Source organism: Mugil cephalus, chromosome 10 (assembly GCF_022458985.1).
Source record: "Mugil cephalus isolate CIBA_MC_2020 chromosome 10, CIBA_Mcephalus_1.1, whole genome shotgun sequence".
NCBI lineage: Eukaryota > Metazoa > Chordata > Actinopteri > Mugiliformes > Mugilidae > Mugil > Mugil cephalus.
This window is the reverse complement of record NC_061779.1, coordinates 3915771-3935452: the sequence shown is the minus strand read 5'-3', so window position 1 is coordinate 3935452 and position 19682 is coordinate 3915771. Positions and strand designations below refer to the sequence as shown.

The window sequence follows — 19682 nt, the reverse complement described above, 5'->3', positions numbered from 1 at the left end:
TAAGATAGTAGGTCTTGCAGGGTTAATTGCAGTAGCTGAGGCTGTGGAATTAACTATTGATTCATGACTTAAGTACATCTACGCACCAACAAGGTCGGTCACAGAGTGCTAGGGTACAGATGTGTGGCCTGTTTGATGCAGGAGTTTGATGGTCTGGTGAAATGCAACTAATACCTCAAGAAAATCTAACCTGTGGGTTCAGAGGTCTGCAGCCACATCTGTGTTTAGCATAGAATTTGGGGTTTTGAGAAAATAGTTAGAAATCATTTGCGTGTGTCACGTAATTGCTTGCTGGGAAGCTTTGTTACATATAATGTCTCAATGTCTCATTCTCGACTACTGAATAAAGGCAACAATGCCAAAAGGAAATGACCCCAAAAAAAGAATGCAAATCGTATTATTTTTAAGAGCAAGAAAACACAGTAGATGAGAGCCATTAAAAACTAAATACGAGCCCTAATGAGTCAAGGAAACATGAAGCTGACACTACTCACAGAGAGTAAATGGGATTGTTTGAAGCTTTCGTGTTGTAAAAGAAGTCGGAGCAATTACTTTGGCGGTGCCTTTGCTTGAACAGTGAATATAGGATTCCTTGTGATATCTCAAGAGTTACAAGGTTAAAGATGTTGAGCTGTTAGAATGAGTTAGGAAGCGTTTAGCTCAGTGCAATAAACCAGTCTCAACCAGAGCCAAAATGAGCATACTTAAGTGCATTAAAGGAAAAAAAAAAACAAGGCAGACATTACTACTTACTGTGTATAGCTCATTTAGGACTTTCATTAAGTCTTCCTGGAGCTGAAATGCTATTTCCTTGCTCTGAAAAAGAGAAACACAAACAAAAAACAATGAGACCAGCATGGGAAAAAAAGCATCAGTCACAAGACATACATAAAAATAGTTTTAAAAACACTTTCAAACCAACACAGTGGCGCTCTTTTGTCTTGCATTGTCTGCAACTATTTCGTCTGTCCAGCACTGCTTTACCGTACATTACTTCATAAATGACCAGACGCTGACCTGAGACGACGCTCCGCTTTGAACGAAAAGGAGACCAGTGCATTTATCATCCTGTGTCAAACACAACGTCTGTGTGTGAAAGTGGTATCGATGTCACGACAGCTTTCCCACTCAAATCATCAGCTTGAGTTTCACCGTCCACATGCTCAACACATTAGCTGGCTTCCACGGTCGAATGTAAAAGATTTCTGCCAAATATGTTAACCCAATCAGCCGCGCCACAAGGCTGACTCAGTAATACTATCACACACACACACAGACAGACACACACACACACACACACACACACATTAATGCATCTCACGGTTGTGGTGTACAGTTTAACAGCACCGGTGTGATGGATTTAGAGGATTTTTTCTATTAATTTAACGGTGGAGCATCCGTATTTCCTCCACACTGACTCATATACTGTATCGCATGTTTATGACATTATGAGTCATGATGACAATGAATTTTTGATCTCCCTAGCTGTGGTCGGATACCGCAGCGCTGATACCTGGATGATGTTACAGCCTTGGCCCACACGCCAAGTCTTTCTCTAACCGAATTATGCGCAGACAAATCTCATTCTTGGAGCCGCTCCTAGTAAAAAAAATGAAAAAAATAGAAGAAGAAGCAATAACGGTATGAGGGTTCTGAGAGTGCATCAAGTCACAGAGTGTAGAGGGATGGAGGGGTGATTTTGAAGGGTCAAATATAAACTAGACACATATTCACTGTTCAGACCTCGCATTAAGATCCGATACGGGCTTTCTGATTGCAAGTGACCAGCTTTAGGTGCGTGCGTTCAAACCTGGTATTAACATGATCCAGATCCAATTTCAGAGCTCCTTCTAGAAGCTCTCCATCACTTCTGATTAGTTTTTGTTGCATTAAATTGGTTGTACAGACAGCAGTTTTTATTTAAATGCCGTACGGCGTAATTTAAGTTTTTCATGTGTCATATGGGAACTACAAGCCCATGCCATTGCTAACAATGGCTAAAAACTGTAGCCTGGTAAAACAAAAACAGTGAGAAATACCATTGTGGCAAACTGTGACTAATAGTGTAATAATATCAGTTAATGTGAAGAATTTTTAAAAAACTTTAATTTCCAACTTCTGTAAGTGGGACGCCGATAACTCCGGTGTGACGTCATTCCCAGTGCAGAATTCCACCCTCCGAGGTAAAAGTCACATCATTAATGCAAGAACATTCCCATTGATTTAAACAATACATGAATTAAAATACTTTTAAGCATTTAATCAGTTTGGCAGCGAAAACTGAATGGAAAAATTAATTTCACAAAGCGTTTAAAAAGGCGACTGGATTTGTATTACTTGTATATAAAATATATGTTAAATGAATTCACTGCATATTAATAATGCTGTGAATAGGATCTAGATTTAAAACCGTCTCTATAATTGTTGAAATAAGCAGCTCAAGTGTTCGTATTATCTGCAGGATCACATGAAGATAAACTGAAGAAAACTACCCTGCAGAGGTTCCTCTCAAATCTGAAGCGTCTCTTTGTTACACTGCATGTAGAACCTTTGTGGTTATATTGGGTTAATTCTCTGACAAACAAAATGCAATTCCGTTAGTCACACGCACTTTGTTACCCTGCACACATGTGGTTTCTTGTGGTTGATGGCAACGAGTACGAGGCTCTGTTGCACACCTCGCTTGTCCAAGTTAGTTCTCAGAAACGCCCATAAATAACAAACCACAGTCACTTTCAGCGTTTAAAGCTTCAGAAGCATGAATGTGCACGCTCTCATTCTTCTTCTTCTTCTTCTTCTTCTCCTTCACATGTCAAACTGCACAGCCTCCAAGCATGTCAAGAGACACCAAAGCAAAGAGGATTACACTCTCAGTTACTGTCTGCCACGCTGCTGCCTCAAATTAGAGAGTCACACTGGGTGATCAGCACCACCTACCTAACCTCCACCTGGTCTGCCAGTTCCTTTACTTTAACATGGAGCCAAACAGCCTGTAAGCCCAGATAACCAGATCTCTAAAGCACCAAACTTGGCAAAAGCCGATCTCCGACAGGGAGTATAGAAGAGACGCTAGAGAGACTTTCTACTTTTTAGTGAATTACAGGACGGTCTGGTGCTGGAGTTTATCTGCACCAAGTGTTCAGATATCCTGTGGGAGAATCCATTAGCTGCCATTCGCTCACAGGACAGAACCTTTGACTATCTGTCACATCAAACAGACGTCAACCCTTCTCCATTGACAAAGCTGGGAAGTGATCCAGAGCTCAATGAAAAGCCTTCTCAGGGATCACATGAGCCGCGAGTAAGTGTGCGCTCGTGGTTTTCCTATATAGATGGGCTCTAACTACTTGGTGGTAAGACCCCCCCATTCTCACCCCCACCCTACCCCCCACCCTCTCCTTCAAACGAGGGTCAAGACGTGGTTCGATGAGAGTTTAAATTCGGTTTAGGTTTCAGCTGTGAGGGTTAAGGGTGTGATGAGGAGTTTACCAAATGCCGCGTTGTGTAACCGATGTCGTTGATTTAATTTACACAACTCACCCTCTTTCATTTTAAAAGAATCTCAGTTGCGGGGGGGTGGGGGGGCTGGGGGTTTCCCATTCAGTCTTAATTCATTAAAAGGATCCTACAAATGGGTTTCCCCCCTTTAAGGTTCATACCATCTGTATTCCAACCACATTACAAAGATGAAACAAGCCCGGAGAGGAGAAACCGAGGCAGCCTTTAGGGAGTGGTGGGTTTCATATTGCCACTGACATTAATCATGGTGTAGAGATGGCAGTTACATACCCTGCAGGGCTTGTGTGTGTGTGCTGGGGGAGGGGGGGTCCCACTCCAGATCAGTGGGTCCTGTCACTGACTTGAGTAAATTACACAGATATGTATGCAATCTTTTTATTTTTTAATTTTTTTTTAACGAAAACAATAATTGGTTGCATTAATTTTTGACAAGATTAGCAAAAAGCTATCTAATAAATACATCTTAAGTGCTCTGACATGCTATTTGTTTGCCTAACCCAGCAAAAAATGTCAAACAAAATAACATTTGTGGTTTAAGGAAGAGTTACGTGTTTAAGCTTGAACAAATTCTTGCAGCTTATCCTGGTGTAACGTCAAGTTGACAGGTAAGATCATCCAGCATGGATTTTAGTTTCAACAAATAAAGCATAGTGGTACCGAACTTGGCAATCATAACATGAGAGGTTGCACATTCCCACTGCATCCTGGCTGCTGTTTGTAAGAAAATAAATTCACATATAGGCTGAACAGTTTAGTTGGCGACCGTTGAAAGTCATGAGAGGCATATTTGGGCCATTTCGCCCTCTTGTAATTCTCACGCTCAACTAAACACATCCTGCCTTCAGCTCCATACTTTATACACAGGGGTAAAACTGGTATTGACGCAGTCCACTAATGTTTTAACTGTTCCTTTCAGATGCACAGGGGTTCTGCAGGTTCCCAGGTCATAAGTCCACAGGGTTGATGGTTTCATCCCTAACATGTTGGCCATATGACATAGTAGTGTCATAGTGTTTGCTCACTGCGTGGTTGGCACTGGGTTATGAATGTGCGCATGTGTCACTATGACTGTAAAATACTTTGAGCACCAATAAAAAGTGCTATATAAACACAGGACCATATACCAGATGTACTCTATCATCATGTGTCATCTTAATTCACATGCCTGGTTGAATTGGCCGTTGTCAGCGAGATGGCATGAACACGACACACGACTGAAACCAGAGCAGCTAAAAGTTATTCAGCTACAGCTAAATTTATCACTTTTCACACCTGTGACATTGTTACTGTAACACGTTTCGCCCCTAGAGGAGTTCAAAAACCGTCTCAGGCTTGGGGAAATCCACCTCGTAGCAGCAGCACCAGCACCAGCAGCAACAGAATGTGACTTTCATAAATAAAGCAGGCCTGAGTAAAACAAAGAGCCGGTTGTATGAATAATGAAAACCAACTACATGTGATAAGGTCTGTCCAAGCGTGAAGGAAGAAAAAGAGGGCAACTGTGTGGCTACAATATTCAAACGAAAAGAAGGAGTTTGTAAAGGAATCTTGTTTCGGTGGTGGTTTTTAAAAAGTGACCGCGATGCAACGCCGGTAAGACAAACGGGTCAACCAGAGAATGTTAACCGGTGCCTGGCGGGAGTCGTCCTCTGATGACGCATCTCACAGCGTGAAGCCTGAACTTACAAAGAAATGAACACACGGTTCTTTGATGTGCTGGAAGGACGACAACGGTACAGCTGTCTGCTCGAATCTGAGGGGGAGCACATGTAACATGGGGGACTTTTCTGTTGCATGTGCATCGTTACTGGAGCTCTGCTGGGATCAAAGGCTCGGGGAAGCTTTAATTAGAGGCCGCGCTATGTCTCAGGTCTCCTACGAGCTGGGACCTCCCAGCAGGCTGCTGTTTGTCTGTGCAATGTCACCTGAATCCACAAAGAACCTTTAAAGGGACAGCCATGTGGTTAGATATCGCAGATTCCAGAGCAGCGATGATGCAGGTGGAGTAATAGCCCGATACCGCTACGCTACGCTAACCAAGAGATTGGGAGGATCTGGATTCCACTAAAAACGTAACTCAGCGCTGGAAACACTCTGTCATTATGATCATCAAAGTATGTCGAGTAAGGGGAAGCAACAAAACTAACCGCTGAAAAGCGAATGTCTGTTTCACATCTGGCCTCATTAGTAGAGCTATAAGCCTTTTAAACACTATCAAAAGGAAACGACTGCTGCAGCTTCCTGTTTGTGCGCTAGAAGTTCGAGCAAGTATTTTAAAAACCAAATCCCGGTAGCATCAGAATGAGCCACGAGTTAGCAAGAGAAGGCGGCTACTTTGAGGGCAAAAAAGAAGCCTTTACTTCCTGAACATGGAGGTAAGGAGTATCGGGTTTACAGTAAAGTGGGGCAAGACCGGGAAGAAAGAGAGATGGAAATGTTGCACGAGCTAAACTCATACAAAGGCACTCCTCTGAAGAAAATACACGTTGTAATTTGGGCCTGTGGTGGGCTCATGTGACTCCTGCAGCATAGGAGCTCATAATCTGTTAGGGAGTTGTCATCTTTGTGGTGGGAAAAGGCTGCACATTGGTTTTGGAGACCAAAGCCATGGGAGACTGGAGGAACACTGATTTGAAACTGTGTCGACCGAGGTTCCACAGCATTAATCTAATTCAGAAAACGAAACCACGGGAGCCCGGCAGAGAATCCCACCATCAAAGGAAAAGCTGAATATATATATATATACTGTGTGTATCCTGCAACTAAATATACGCTATCATCAAATGAACGGGTTAATTGAAAGTGAAAGATTGTTTATATAACATAAGGGACTGGAGGTAGCGCTGCCCGATCTGACCGCTATGAGAGATCTGGATTGTGTTAGTGGTGGGTTCAACAGTTTGGCTGATCATGGAGAGGGAAAAAAAATCAAAGCTGACATCTTCTAGTGGAGGTCAACCTCCAGTACAGTAGAAAGAAACTCCAAAACAGTTGTAGTGTAGGATGTCTGCACATGAGGAAACTGAGGCCGAGGAGCGAGCTTCTGGGTGGAACTTGGAATTGCATTAACTTATAAAAGTGCATTAGCGTTAAACATAGTGCACATGGGAGCAAAGAGACTTTTTTTTTCCCCATTTCTATACGAGATAAACCCTCATTTGTCATGATTTCCTCTGCAAATTTGTAGACAGTCATCCAATTTATTTAAAATGTTACTCGATTTCCTCTCATGCAGTCCTCATCTCAAAGAAATTGATTCTTTGGGACGTATTTTGAGCTCCACTTCCACTCCACGCTCTGTGTCCAGTTTAAATTTGCCAGTAGATGGGTGTTGTCAGGCACTTAAAAAAAAAAAAACCCTCTTCATGAAACATGCAACGTCACAAGTGGTTTGTCTTTACACTCTTTATCTGCAGCCGGAAGTGTGTGTGTGTGTTGGGTAAAGCACATTCCCTCCTCTCACCTTCTTGAGTAGCCGCGTGGAATCGTCGCTGATCTGCATGAACCTCATGATGACGTTGTTGAGGTAGATGTCGCTCAGTGTTGCATGGTCCTTACTCTCCCTCCTCACCTGGTTCAGCAGCAGGTACCAACAGTTGACCGGTGAAAGCAGATTCTGGTCTTTCCTGAAAAGAATGAGGAGAAGTGAACAGGAGTCAGATCGGTCAGGGCAGAGGTTCCCAACCTTTTTCCTTCTAGAGTATCCTGAGCCTGAACTTTTTTCTGGCAGAAGGGGATTCAATTAGCAATTTAACCATTTAATTCAGTTTCAATTTACACAAAAACCATTGTAGATCTTATTCTAACTCTAAATTGCAAAATGTACAACCTAACTCATTAATGTTAGTAATTATTATTAATACTATTTTTAATTTCTTTGTTTGTAGTTAGGACATATTCACTCCTAGCTTCATAAATTTACTCTCCATCTTTCTGACAACGGTGACTTCAATGAAAAAACTCCAGCTTAGATGATGCCTTAAATAAAATATGGAACTTCAAATTCCAACTCAGAAATTTCAGACTTCCGATTTCATAGTGTTCACGTTACAGGTTAATTCAGAGGAGAAAAAATAAGTTTGGTACAGTGTCACCGTTTGATGAACATTAAAATATGTGCAGCAGCTTTTTTTTATTTTGGAAGCAGTCATTTCTGAATTTGACAACTCAGAGCTCATTATTTCCCAAGTCGTCTTGAATGCAGCATCAGCTACAGCTGGATCCCAGCTAAGCCTTCCAAGACCCACACCCACCCTACTTCTGATTGGCTAGTGAGTGTAGTTTGGAGAGGGAAAGCTGCGTTACTCTCATTCCATTGGTAGGTGAACTCAAAAGTGACTCCTCGAACCTGACGACATCCCGCATCGGCATTTTTTTTCTAAATGTTGATCTTTTTTTTTTTTAATTGCAAGCAAACGGCACACGCCAGACATCCGCTATGGTGCCGTAAAATGTTAAGCCCTGCAATTCTACATGTAGAGAGACACACACAACGCTGGTTAAAAACTGGTGAAACAGGTGCAAACTGATGGTGAGATCAGATCAGGCAAGTTCTGGTCGCAGACCCCAGGTTGGGAACCACTGGGTTGAGGGGCCCACGATTCATTAACTAGGTGCTCAATTTGTACGTGCAACAAACAAGAACACGCACCATCGCGTATTTAAACCCACTCTTTCTTCCAGAAATAAGCTGGCAGACCTGTACAAATATCTATTTGTGTCAGTCATTTGAACATTTTCTCAAGTGCATACATATCCGTGCCATTGTTCTTAGACAGTATTTGTCATTTCAACCAAGAGATTGTGGCACAAACATGTCAAGTGCACCAGGGCCACGCAACCAGAACAGAACAAAGACGCCTCGTATGCATCCCTTGGTGTTAAATGTCCCATATACCACAGCTCTGAAATGTTCTCCATACGCGCAATACACAGCTAATGTGAAAAGACTTTGTATCGGTGACATTTCTAGGGCAGAGCTGTTGCGCTGCTCTGGGCCGAGATGACTTTCTACAGCAAGAGAGAGGAGTGCGCCGCGGACTTTAAATACACGCTGCGGACTGAAAGTAGAGACGGCGTGTATTTTAAGTGAAACTGAAAAGTACAACTATGAAAGAACTGTGACAGCAGGAGACAGAAAAGGGAGGGAGAAGTAGTAATAAAAGGGTAAGAATAGAAATATTAGAAAAATATAGAGCGGTCGGCGAGCCGTTTCCTGAGCCGTGCGCCTGCTGCTTCCAAGCTAACTGGAGGACATTGTCCAGGCCGGAGTGAGCTGGGGCCCTGTGTAAGCACTGGCCTGCAGGCGGACTTCCTCTGGGTTAATCTGTAACATTCCTCCTGCCTGTGAAAAAGCAGCACAGAATATGAGAGCGTGCGCATGGGTGTGTAGTGCTTGTGTGTGTGCGCGTTAGGGAGAGGCTTCAAGGCTGGGTCTGGAGGTCAAGTCTTGCAGGAACCATATGGAGATTCGCCTCTGCTCCCCCCCTCGCCCTCCGTCACAAAGTTAGTTTTCATAGCCAGGCAGCACTTGTCAACGCAACAGGTGAAACTCTGCACCCAGCAAGTGACCCAGCCCTGAACTAACCTTCAGTACGGGCACCACATCTGCTGGAAGTGCAAAACTAAGCAGATGAATAAGTGGATACAAACATTCCGAACGGCTGAAATGTTCCCGAGACTCTGCAAAAACAGGAAGCAAACTACATTTGATTAAGGCAGAGCCACACATGCCGACATGAAAACATCCGACAGAGTTCATTTTTCAAGGCACCGGGACACAGTGGATCTAAATCGACTGACGAGGCTTAAAGCTGAGCGATGTACTGGTGCCACATGCACAGGCTACAGGCCATGTGCAAGGGATGAAAAAACTAAAATAAAAAAAATAAGAGATATGGCCCCAGATGACAGCATCACACACACTATGTCAAAGAGCAATTACCAGAAAGTGCAATGTTTCTCCTCCATGGTACTGAACCTGGACGTGTAACAATGGCACGTGTGCATGTTTATTAATTCCTACACACTTTTGCATGTGCTCAGATGGTCGCTGACATTAAACTGGCCTTTGCATGCCATGATCCTCCACAGAACTGCAACAGAAGAACCTCCTAGATTTCACAAGCAGGCCTTTGCTTTTTGTTGAAGAACCTCTGTGTATCTCAATGGAAAGGAGCCCATTGATTGTAAGATCAGGCAGGACATTTCCACTAAGTATTAGAACTGACCGAAGGGTACATAGACTGACACTGTTGCTCAATTAAAGGTTTTATCTAAATCGAGAACTGAATGTGAGATGGAATTTATTTTAATGATAATACAGAGCAAAGTTACGTAAAATATGATTTTGAAGATTTTTTTATTTATCCAAATCAAGAATAAGATGTAAAACCCAATTTGTTCTCTGTGTTCAGTTTCAAAATTCATTGCCTACATCACAGTGACGTCAAGATGTTAGCTGGAGGCAGAACAGAGGAAGCCAGAGGCTAAGAATGTCACTTTCAACCATGAAAATGTCATCTTGCTTTATTGTTGGCTGCCAAACAGAAAAATCAAAAACACTAACTTGAAGTTTTATCAGATACGAGCCACTGCCAGTCATAGGCAACTTTGGTTTGGCCGATTAAAAGAAAGGACCGGAGAGAGACAATGGACAGCGCGCACACTTCATATCAGGTCAGATTAGTATGTAATGCATCATCAGTTTCAGATAACGTTGTGGGTTAGACTAAATTATGACTGAAATTAGGTTAAGTTAACCTTTATTTAGGGGGATTCTTGTTACATGTTAATGCTAATGCTAATCGCTAGGTAACACTACATTAGTTGCTTGTTTCAGGGGTGTCCAAGTAGAAGTCGCAGTTGCTATGTTACCCTCCACAGTGGTTCCAGTTACTCTTGTAATATCTTTGTTGGAGAGACTTCACATGATAAAGACAGACCAGACTTCATCCCCTCTGTGTGTTTTCCTTCGGTCCATCCAGTGAGTGAGAGTGTAGGGGTCAATGAATCGTGAGTCGTCCCATTAGTCAGGCTCAACTTTTTAAAATAACACTCATTGTCTTGGGGAGTGAGTATATTCTCTAAAATATGAGTTTTCCTCGTCCATTCTCACCAAAACAGTCCATTGAAATATGCTAAATACCATTCACGGGCTATAGTGTTTGAGATATTTTGCATCCAGTTAAGCCCCGCCCCTTAAAAAACACCACATTGTTTACAAACCGTGAAGTTCTATGAGTTTTTTCAGCATAGTGTTGTAGTGTCTGTCCCTAAAAAGGGGTGACCTAGACTAATTTTTCAAAGTAACTATGGATCTAGAAGCAAAACTGTCTTTTAAAACATGTGCAGAGGGGAGAGAATGCTTTTTACAGTGTGCTGGCTGCCTCGGTAGACAGCCAGTGTATTTATTTTTTGAAGCGGAAAGAGCAGGAAGCAATCCGACAGAGAGACGCTGAGGCTGCAGCTGCACTGGCCTCGCAAGAGGATACAGCCATCAGGGGCCGTGCAGAAACTCAGCTGCCGAAAACAAACAGCAACTGGTGGTGGTGCCTTTGCTCAAATCGCTCTTTGATTGCCATTAAAAACAGAAAAACTCCGCTGCCACGAACGTCAGCGCGGGCTGTTTCTATGGGACATGTTTAGTCTGAGGAAGTAAATGAAATTAATGAAATTATGAGAATAATAAATAAGTTTTACTGCTCATGTGGTGCAAAACATTTTTGCAGCGTTCTGGTGAAATAGTGCACCAACATTATTTTAGAAACCTTAACTTTCGGTACACAGAGTCTGTCAGCACATTTCAAGCTTGCTCAGGTGCAATGCGTCATGGTACATAGAGGCAGTACAATATGGCAGTGTGAGCAGGACGACTCTCAAAACTCTGCGTCTCTGCTTTCTCTGTCAACATAGCAGGCAGCGAGGAATTTATTACATCCGACGACTAAATTATCTTCAACACTAATACCCACATAAGAATTGGAAACTCTTGTTATAAAGATGATCTGTAACTGTTCGGGCCTACTAAATCAAACTGGAGACGTGCAGCAAAAAGAGGACAGGCTAAGAAAACATGTGGGAGACCCGCACAGGCCGTGACGACATAGCGCCCTCTGGGAGTTGCTTACCCCACATAATGGCAGGAAAATCTCTCAATGTCATCATTTCCCCCTCAGTCAGGGCAGGAACTGGGTCAGACAGACTCGCTGACAGATAGACGGGCCCCCAAGAGGCCCAAAAAACAGGTATGGAAAAGGGAAAACCAATGTCCGGTAGAGGCAGGGAGGGATACAAGTGAAAGAGAGAACTCATTAGAAACTTAATGCCTCCAAAAAATGTGGGCTTATATGTGCGTTCTGTCCATTCGAGATCCACAAGTAACTGGGTCAGTGTCAACGTACTTGAACTCTCATTCTCGCTGACAATGAAGAATAATTCCCACTTCAGAATGCAGGGCATTGAAATGGGAGCTCTTATCAGTGGCAAAATAGCAAAGTCCCTTCAAGCCTTGATAAAATATTTTATTAATGAGCTGCAGTGGTGACCGTAACGTAGTCTTCCGGCTGCTACTGGAGCAATATCACTTTCTAAGTTACACCGACGCTCAGAAGTTCTCATTTTAGAGGAGGTAACGAGGTGCCAAAGAGCAATTAATTCACGAGCTGAACAAATTAGCAATCTTCTTGCATCCATGCATCATTGATCCAGTGAATTAGTCCAAACGGAGTTGACTTTTAATCAAATGAGGACGTATTGACAATTTTCTCCCCCCGTGCACCGCAAGACTGTAATCTGTGGCCTCAGCCGCAACATGTTTGAGACCTTTTTTCTGATGCCCGGGGACAGAACGAGGAAGTCCTCTAACCAGAAGCTTAATTCCAGATAAGAGCAGCGCATTTAAGACAATCCCAGCTGTGGCTTTGGCGGCATAAATAATTCAATGATTCCTCCGCTCACCATCTCCAAGTTCCTCCCTGAACAAACTTTGCATAATACAGTATCTGTTTGCACGTGTGTGTGTTTAAGAAAGAGCGAGAGAAACGCAGGAGAATGTTTGCCCATATTTGTTCATTTGTGTGCGTTCTGCAAACAGCCAATAAAACACAAGTGAATGGCTCTCCCAGAAACTGCTGCTGCCTGCTGCCGCTGTGGGCCGGGCACTGTCACACTGGCCTTGTTGTTGTGTTTCCTTAAGAGAAGAAAAAGGGGAAAACACTAGTGATACTGAACCTTTCCAGAGCACATTAATGGCTATTTATTGTCTAAACCCACTAATGCATCCGCTATAACCAGAAGCTGCTGTTGTCTGACTTACTGCGGCGTACTACCCAATATCCAGGAAGCTCTAAATGTTTTCAGCTCTGTTATTTCGCTGCTTCGACCAACGTAGCACGTCGCGCCGAACAGCGTGCGTTCCCTGCAGAGTCCACTGACTCGACTTTATGACGGCTAATTATCAAATTTAACTGAGACTCTAGGCAGTTTTTCCATTTCTGTGCAGTTTTACGTGCAAATAAAAAGCATCTCCTTGTAATTCATTGTGAAGCAAAGAACAATGAGAATATAAGCATATTTTATGCAAAGAATGTAGGTTAATTTGTGTTATTCAAAAGGATGAAGAGAGTTTGTCAGGGAAACTGAATATTTGTGTTCAGAATGTTTATAGGTGATAATGTAACTAAGGAAATTACAGTAACCCATTGAATTTAAACTGCTTATGTCATAATGATCTAATACTTTCTCAACAATAGCACCCTGATGGAACCAGAAACCACCATTTAAACCACTCAGAATACCGTGACTCAACAAACCCAATATTTATTAAATTAAATTCTTGAAAGTTAATGATATTGTTGAGCTAAGAACCACTCTTAGGCACAAAACAATCATGATCCCTGCTGCATTCAGAAAATGTTCTCAGCCAGAGTAAGACGAATTGAACTCAGGGGAACTAGGATTTTTGAAATTATAAAGGACAGGGCTAATTTTCAAGGTAGGTGCATCACAGCTAATGGAGTAAACTTGTGGAAAAGCGTCAGTGATGAGTTAAAATCAAGTACTTCTGTCTCTAACGTCAAAAAGATGTTTAAACTTAATGCAATTAATAAATATAAATCTATTTTATAGACAATAAAAAACGTGGTATGCCATCTTGTACATGCAACACTCCCGCAGGTAGTAAGAAGTCGGCGCTTTCTGACTGAAACTTTATTTCAGTCTCGACGACAGTTACAGACTAAACCTCCGACTGTGTGAAAACTTTTTTGTGGCTGAAAGTAGTGTGGGAGAGCGAGACAGGCAGCTTTAGACCATTATGGTAACATAAATATGGTCAAAGGGCGACATTTTTTTGACAGTCGCCCGCAGGAACCTGGGTTTAGTCCCGTCTCACGCACGCCAACAAACGCAGACGCCGATGTTTACGAGGGAAGAGAGCGTGGCATCTTTGTTGCTGAAATAGCAGCACGGTTTACAGGGGGAGGGTGTGGGAGGAAAGCATCCGCCACCACCTGTGTTTCGCCCCATTTCCTACAGGCAGCTGAAACAAAGTTACCATTTACCAAGGCGTATGCCTACACTGATCAGGAAGAACATTATGACCACCTTCCTAATATTCTGTAGGTCTCCCTTGTGCCTCCAACACAGTTGTGATTCATCAGAGAATGAACATTCATTGGTCTTCTGAGAGTGTCCTGTGGCTTGTTAGTGGGGCCTTTAGGTTGAGGGGAGGGGCCTTAGTGGATCATCCCACAGATACTTGATCAGTTTTGGTGAATTTGGAAGCCAGGTCAACACCTTGTGCTGTTCTTTGTGGTTTTTTGAGTTGTTTTAGTGTGCGTGTCTGAGTTGGGCTGCAGGAGTGTCGTTGCTATGCAGCAAGGGGTGGGTGGTACTAGGTAACATCCCAGAGAACACTGAATTGTCACAAACTGGTCAATAGGAGTGGGTACTGGCAAAGTCTCCACAATACGATATGTATCACGATACTTGAGTCACGATACGATACATTATTGCGATATTATGATTCTGCATTATTCTGCATAATTCACTAAAAAGGTATATATATGTAAATCAGGTGACAGTGATAATTCATTGCACAAACTGAGTCAAAAAAGAATATTCATCCAAATGATCTATTTTCAATTTAATGCACTTCTACAGAAAAAGTGGTGGTGGAGGTGTGGAAGTTGTTCAAGAATGGCCTAAAACATGACCTTTTCTGTTTCTTTTAAAATCGATACTGAGACATTTAAAATCGATATTGTATCTTAAGAAAAAGTATCGCAATACATTGTCATATCCATATTTTTTCCCATCTCCTTGGGGTCAATGTTATTTACTTCTCCTGTCATAGTGGTTTTAATGTTGTGGCTGATCAGTGTATATGTCTACACTGGAACTGAGCATGTCCCAAAAATTCTTGTTAACCTGTTCAAATGCAGGTTCACTGCCTACATTACAGTCCCTTTTTGAACGCAGCTAGTCTTGTGTAATGAGCCAGCTGCACATTTAATGCTACTTTAACATTTTGCTGCTTTTCCAAGAAGACCTGTCATATGAAAGCTGGCTTAAGCCTGAGGGCGAAAATATAAAAACATACCTTTTCCTACCACAGACACATTTGTCTAATAAAAACAACAGTGAATACTGAGGCTTCAGTGTTCAGGTGTTTCAGTGAACATGCATATGCATGGCACAAATACGTGGTTTAAAATCCACGGGAGGGTTTTTTTTTTTAATGTTATCCCAACGTATTTATTTAAGAAGTACACATGCCAAATGTTTACCCTTTTGAATGGAGTGACCAGACTGTGCATCACACAATGAAAACCCACACAGCGGCGCACCACAGTGTCCTCACCAGTTACTCACACACACACACACACACACAGATGCTAAAGCCACCGGTGTTTCAGACGGAGAGCAGAGGCTGTTTGCAGACGGCGAGGACAAACACACGTTTTATTTTTGTTCACTCCGCTATGTTTAAACAATATGCTAATGTCTGCTTTTTCCATTGGCGGACTCCTACGCTGTAATAAGGCCAAAATCTACAGCCCGCTTAACTGTGTCGAGAGCTATAAAAAGGCTCAGAGTCAAGCTGTGATGCACAGATGCAGAATATAGAGGAAGAAATGGGCGAAGAAGAGAGAGAGGGAGAAAGATAGGGCAAAAGGAGGAAAAGGAAAGAGTTTGATAACCTAATTTTAGCTTATCTTTTTTTCATATGCACTGCCACAGCAAGGTTAATTCTATCTCAAAGAACAAATTCAATTCTGGTTTCTGTTTCTCCACTTTTTAAAAATGGGAAAAAAAAAGAAATTGCTCCATAATTAGAATTTTAGAAGCATACTAGTACTACTACTACTCTACTTTGCATTGTAATGATGGAGATTAAGAGCTGAACTCTCCGCTCGTCGGTCGAACAACTGCTAGTGTTACTTTCTCAGGGAGAAAAGTGCTGCAGCAATACCCTTAAAACTCAAAGTCTGCACCAAACTAATCAACGCCATGTCAAGGAAGTGACACGCGTGTCTGCAGCTTGTTAAAGCAGCTCAACAATCAACGGGATTTCATCAAGAAACAGTCGGGTTATGAATGCTCTTTCATTTGGGACGGTGCACGCTGTTCAGCACAGAGTCTGATGTAATCGTTTTAGTATGAATCATTTAGGGTAAAATGACGTGTTATGGTCCATGTACTTGAATTTTATGTTGATGTATAATTCACTACTCAGATAGGACACTCTGACTGTGCACTATGACTTAATCTAGATATAACATGCATCATATTACATTCTTTCCATCCCAACCAATTTACTGCCATACCACAGAGTTGCTTTTCTGTCTGTGTTTTACTGTGTTTACTTCATCAACCATGTCCAAAAAGTATTTTAAAAGGTAACTGGACTTGTAGAGTTTTGAGATGACATTTTGATCCGATCTGTACAACCGATTTAATGCAACAAAAACTAATCAGAAGTTCTAATAAACAGAATACCACAGGAGCCTTTAATTACTATTTACACACAGGAAACACGAGGAACACGGAAATTCCGACTTCTGAGTAGAAATGGAACGCACCACAGGCTATAACTCATCAGAAAGTTGCGTGACTTGCTTCTGTTAACCACCGGAAACTCTTGTAGCTAATCACCATTAATGGCTGGATACTTATCTGTCGTTGACGGGGAGAAGGGGGGAGTTTTTTGTCCCTGTCCTCTTTCCCTATGATTGTTTCCCCAACGAGCCATTATGAGTCGGAAGCTCCAGTTTTAAGGTGTGAACGGGGTCTTTAGGGACAGGAGTTCAGACTGTATTGTAAATTGATGGCTGATTATATCTCAGTCCACCTCCTCCGTCTAGAGAAGGTTTTCTAATCTAACCAGGCCCTTAGAACTGAAGAGCTTTTCGGATGAGTGGCAAAATGTCTTCCTAAAAAATTGTCTAAATGACTGTCTGACTGTCTAAATGTCAAGTTGCCTTTTTAACAGTTTTTGTATTACCATGACCCGGATGACTGAGAGTCTTCACAGACATAGTTCATCAATGCAATAATCTCTTTAAGACTTAGCACCTAGCCAAACTCGACCACGTTCCATGTAGCTGCAACAATTTTTAAACAATAAGTTAAGCTCAAATGTGATGGTAATCCTCGTTCTGATTCTATTCTCGTGACCGTATAAGATCAGAAAACATCAACAGCGTCCCCCTCACTTGTACTGCTGGTGATCCTTGGTGCTGCGCGTCTTCGCCATGAAGCGTTCGGCCAGTTTCTCCAGGTTTCTGGAGTACTCCATCTCAATCTCCGACTTCTTCCTGAAGAAGTCCTGAAGGTCCTGCAGGAGCTGGACCCGCATTTCTGTCTGCTGGTCCAGACATTTCTGCTGCTCCACCAACTGGGCCCTGATCTCTGAAAAGACAGGGGAAGGAAAAAATATCAGATTAGGGTGAGAGATTGGGTTGAATATGACAGAAAAGGAAGGAAACTAGACAACCAGACAAAAGCTGGATGAGTCACAGACATAAACTCACCACAAATCAGTGCGTGTTCAAATTTTAAACTTTGAGCTTTGCGACCTAACTTTACAAATCAGGATGCATACATCTGAAATCTGCCGAGTGCTATTATATGACACAGTGCAGCTTATTACCCTTTAGTCACGTGTCTCCTGAACGCTTGTAGAGATACAAGGTTAGCAACGCTGGTCTCAGGTGTTTCATTAAGGTGGAGAATAACTGCAGGATGAATGGAACCTGACTCCCATCACATCCCCAGTTATAGCACAAATCTGAACCCACACACACAGATACACGCACCCTTATCAGAGCCTATGACTGAAAACCAAATCCACAGAGGAAACCAAAAGTGCAACAGCAGGCCTCACTTAAACAAGTTGTACGTGGAGGTAAATTACCCTCTAAGGTCGTTTCTGAGGAATCGCGCGTGTCAGAGTGCCCCTCATTTAAATTTACATCCTCAACAGGACAACCGGGACCCAACACACACGCATACATCTTCACACGAACACAGCCACACACAAATTGTTTCCTCTGTGAGCGCCGTCTCGCCAGGGCCATGTATAATGGATTTCTCCTAATGGAAGGTAGCCTGGGCCAGAGATCTTCAGCGGAGGAAGCAGATTAATGAGGTGATTTAGAGCCAGGCGGACACCAATGGAGAGGGGGTACGGAGCGATTCCTCATTTTAAATGCCAAGGATGCGACGTACTTCCACAAACAATTTGTATAATTCGCCTCACACCAGGTGTCGTTATATAAAGATGACAGCTGAAGGGCCTTATTGGCTGTTTCTGGGCACACGAACAAAGTAGTAGTACAGAAGAAAGATAATTGTTTTAGAAAAAGGCCCACTATATATAAAGAGATCTTCATGAAGTTACACCCTCTTGATCTTTCGATGGCACTGTTGCCCAAGAATATAAGGACACCGCCATCGTTTTTCTTTCTGGGAGACAGGGTTATCAATAAATGGAGAGTAGTTAAAGCAAAGAAAATATCGATAGCCAGTTCCTAAATATAATAAGGGTCAAATACATTGCTTGGCATGCTACACGCAAACAACTCCTGCAGGAAGAACAATAAACAATGGGCTTTAAAGGCTTTGCACTGAACCGTGGATCTAATTAATTCTAAATCTGTTTCAGTGTGACAGCCCATTGTCTGGATCATTAGCTGATCAGCCTTCATGATCTCTCCAGTCAAACTTTAGGTTTTATCTACAAATGTGTGTGTAGATGGACTCGAGTCAAAAAAGTAACACTAATACTGTATGTGCTGAGTGTAATTTTATTCTTTTATTTAAATTGACTTCAAATTTTATTTCGATTTAACAAAATACAGGTAATCTTATAACCTGCGCTTCCAGTTGCACTACACCAGCTCATAGTCTAGCAACAGCGTTTTGTATGTTGTCTGAACCAGAACAGCAGGTATAAGGTTTTATAAGAAACTTTCATTGTATGGTTGTTTAGGGTCTGACAGTTAATGATGAAAAGGTTCAACTAGGGCTCCACCACTATGGCCAAAATGATCAATCACGATTATTTTGATCAATATTTTAATCATGATTATTAAACAAGATTATCCATAATGTTATAGGAAAACATCTGTATTTTTAATTTCATTACCTTTCATCAAAGACTATGTGAACATGTGTGCAAAATGAAACTTTAAATAAGAATAAATGCTCAACGATATAAAAAAAAATACCCAAGAGTTTAAAATTTACCAAGGGCTAACACAATAAATATGCTATTACAGAGTGTAATAGGCCTACAGGTTTCTGGCAAAAACACCAGCCTATCAACAGTTTCGTTCACATGGTGCTCCTCATGTTCTTCTCACGATGTAATGACTCGCTGTCATCAGTACACTGGCTGCCGCTGCAAGGTGCGCTCGCTCGTTATTTAGGCAGCTTAATGAAACCTCAACAATAAGTTCGCCCCCTGGTGGTTGTCTGACTACTGGTTGAAAAAGTGCTTAATCAGATATGCAGCACATCCCGGATTTTAAATGTAATCGTGGCAGTCAAAATCGTGATCACAATTAAAAATTCGATTAATTGCACAGCCCTAGGTTCAACTTCATCACATTGAGCAATTTTATCGTTTTTGTGTATGACTACGTTACGAAATTCGG

The 19682-nt window shown here is 42.2% G+C and overlaps 1 protein-coding gene across 5 annotated transcripts in view; it reads right to left on the bottom strand.

The window, feature by feature from the left end:
- The window catches only part of srgap1a (SLIT-ROBO Rho GTPase activating protein 1a), an 87090-nt gene that overhangs the window by 39453 nt on the left and 27955 nt on the right, over nucleotides 1–19682 (bottom strand). For all 5 annotated transcript variants that reach the window (XM_047595700.1, XM_047595703.1, XM_047595702.1 and 2 more), the window contains exons 2-4: nucleotides 17238–17433; nucleotides 6983–7145; nucleotides 754–816 (exon numbers count right to left, since the gene is read on the bottom strand). In XM_047595700.1, coding sequence (XP_047451656.1) covers nucleotides 754–816; nucleotides 6983–7145; nucleotides 17238–17433 — 422 coding nt within the window. The remainder of the gene's footprint in view (nucleotides 1–753; nucleotides 817–6982; nucleotides 7146–17237; nucleotides 17434–19682) is intronic.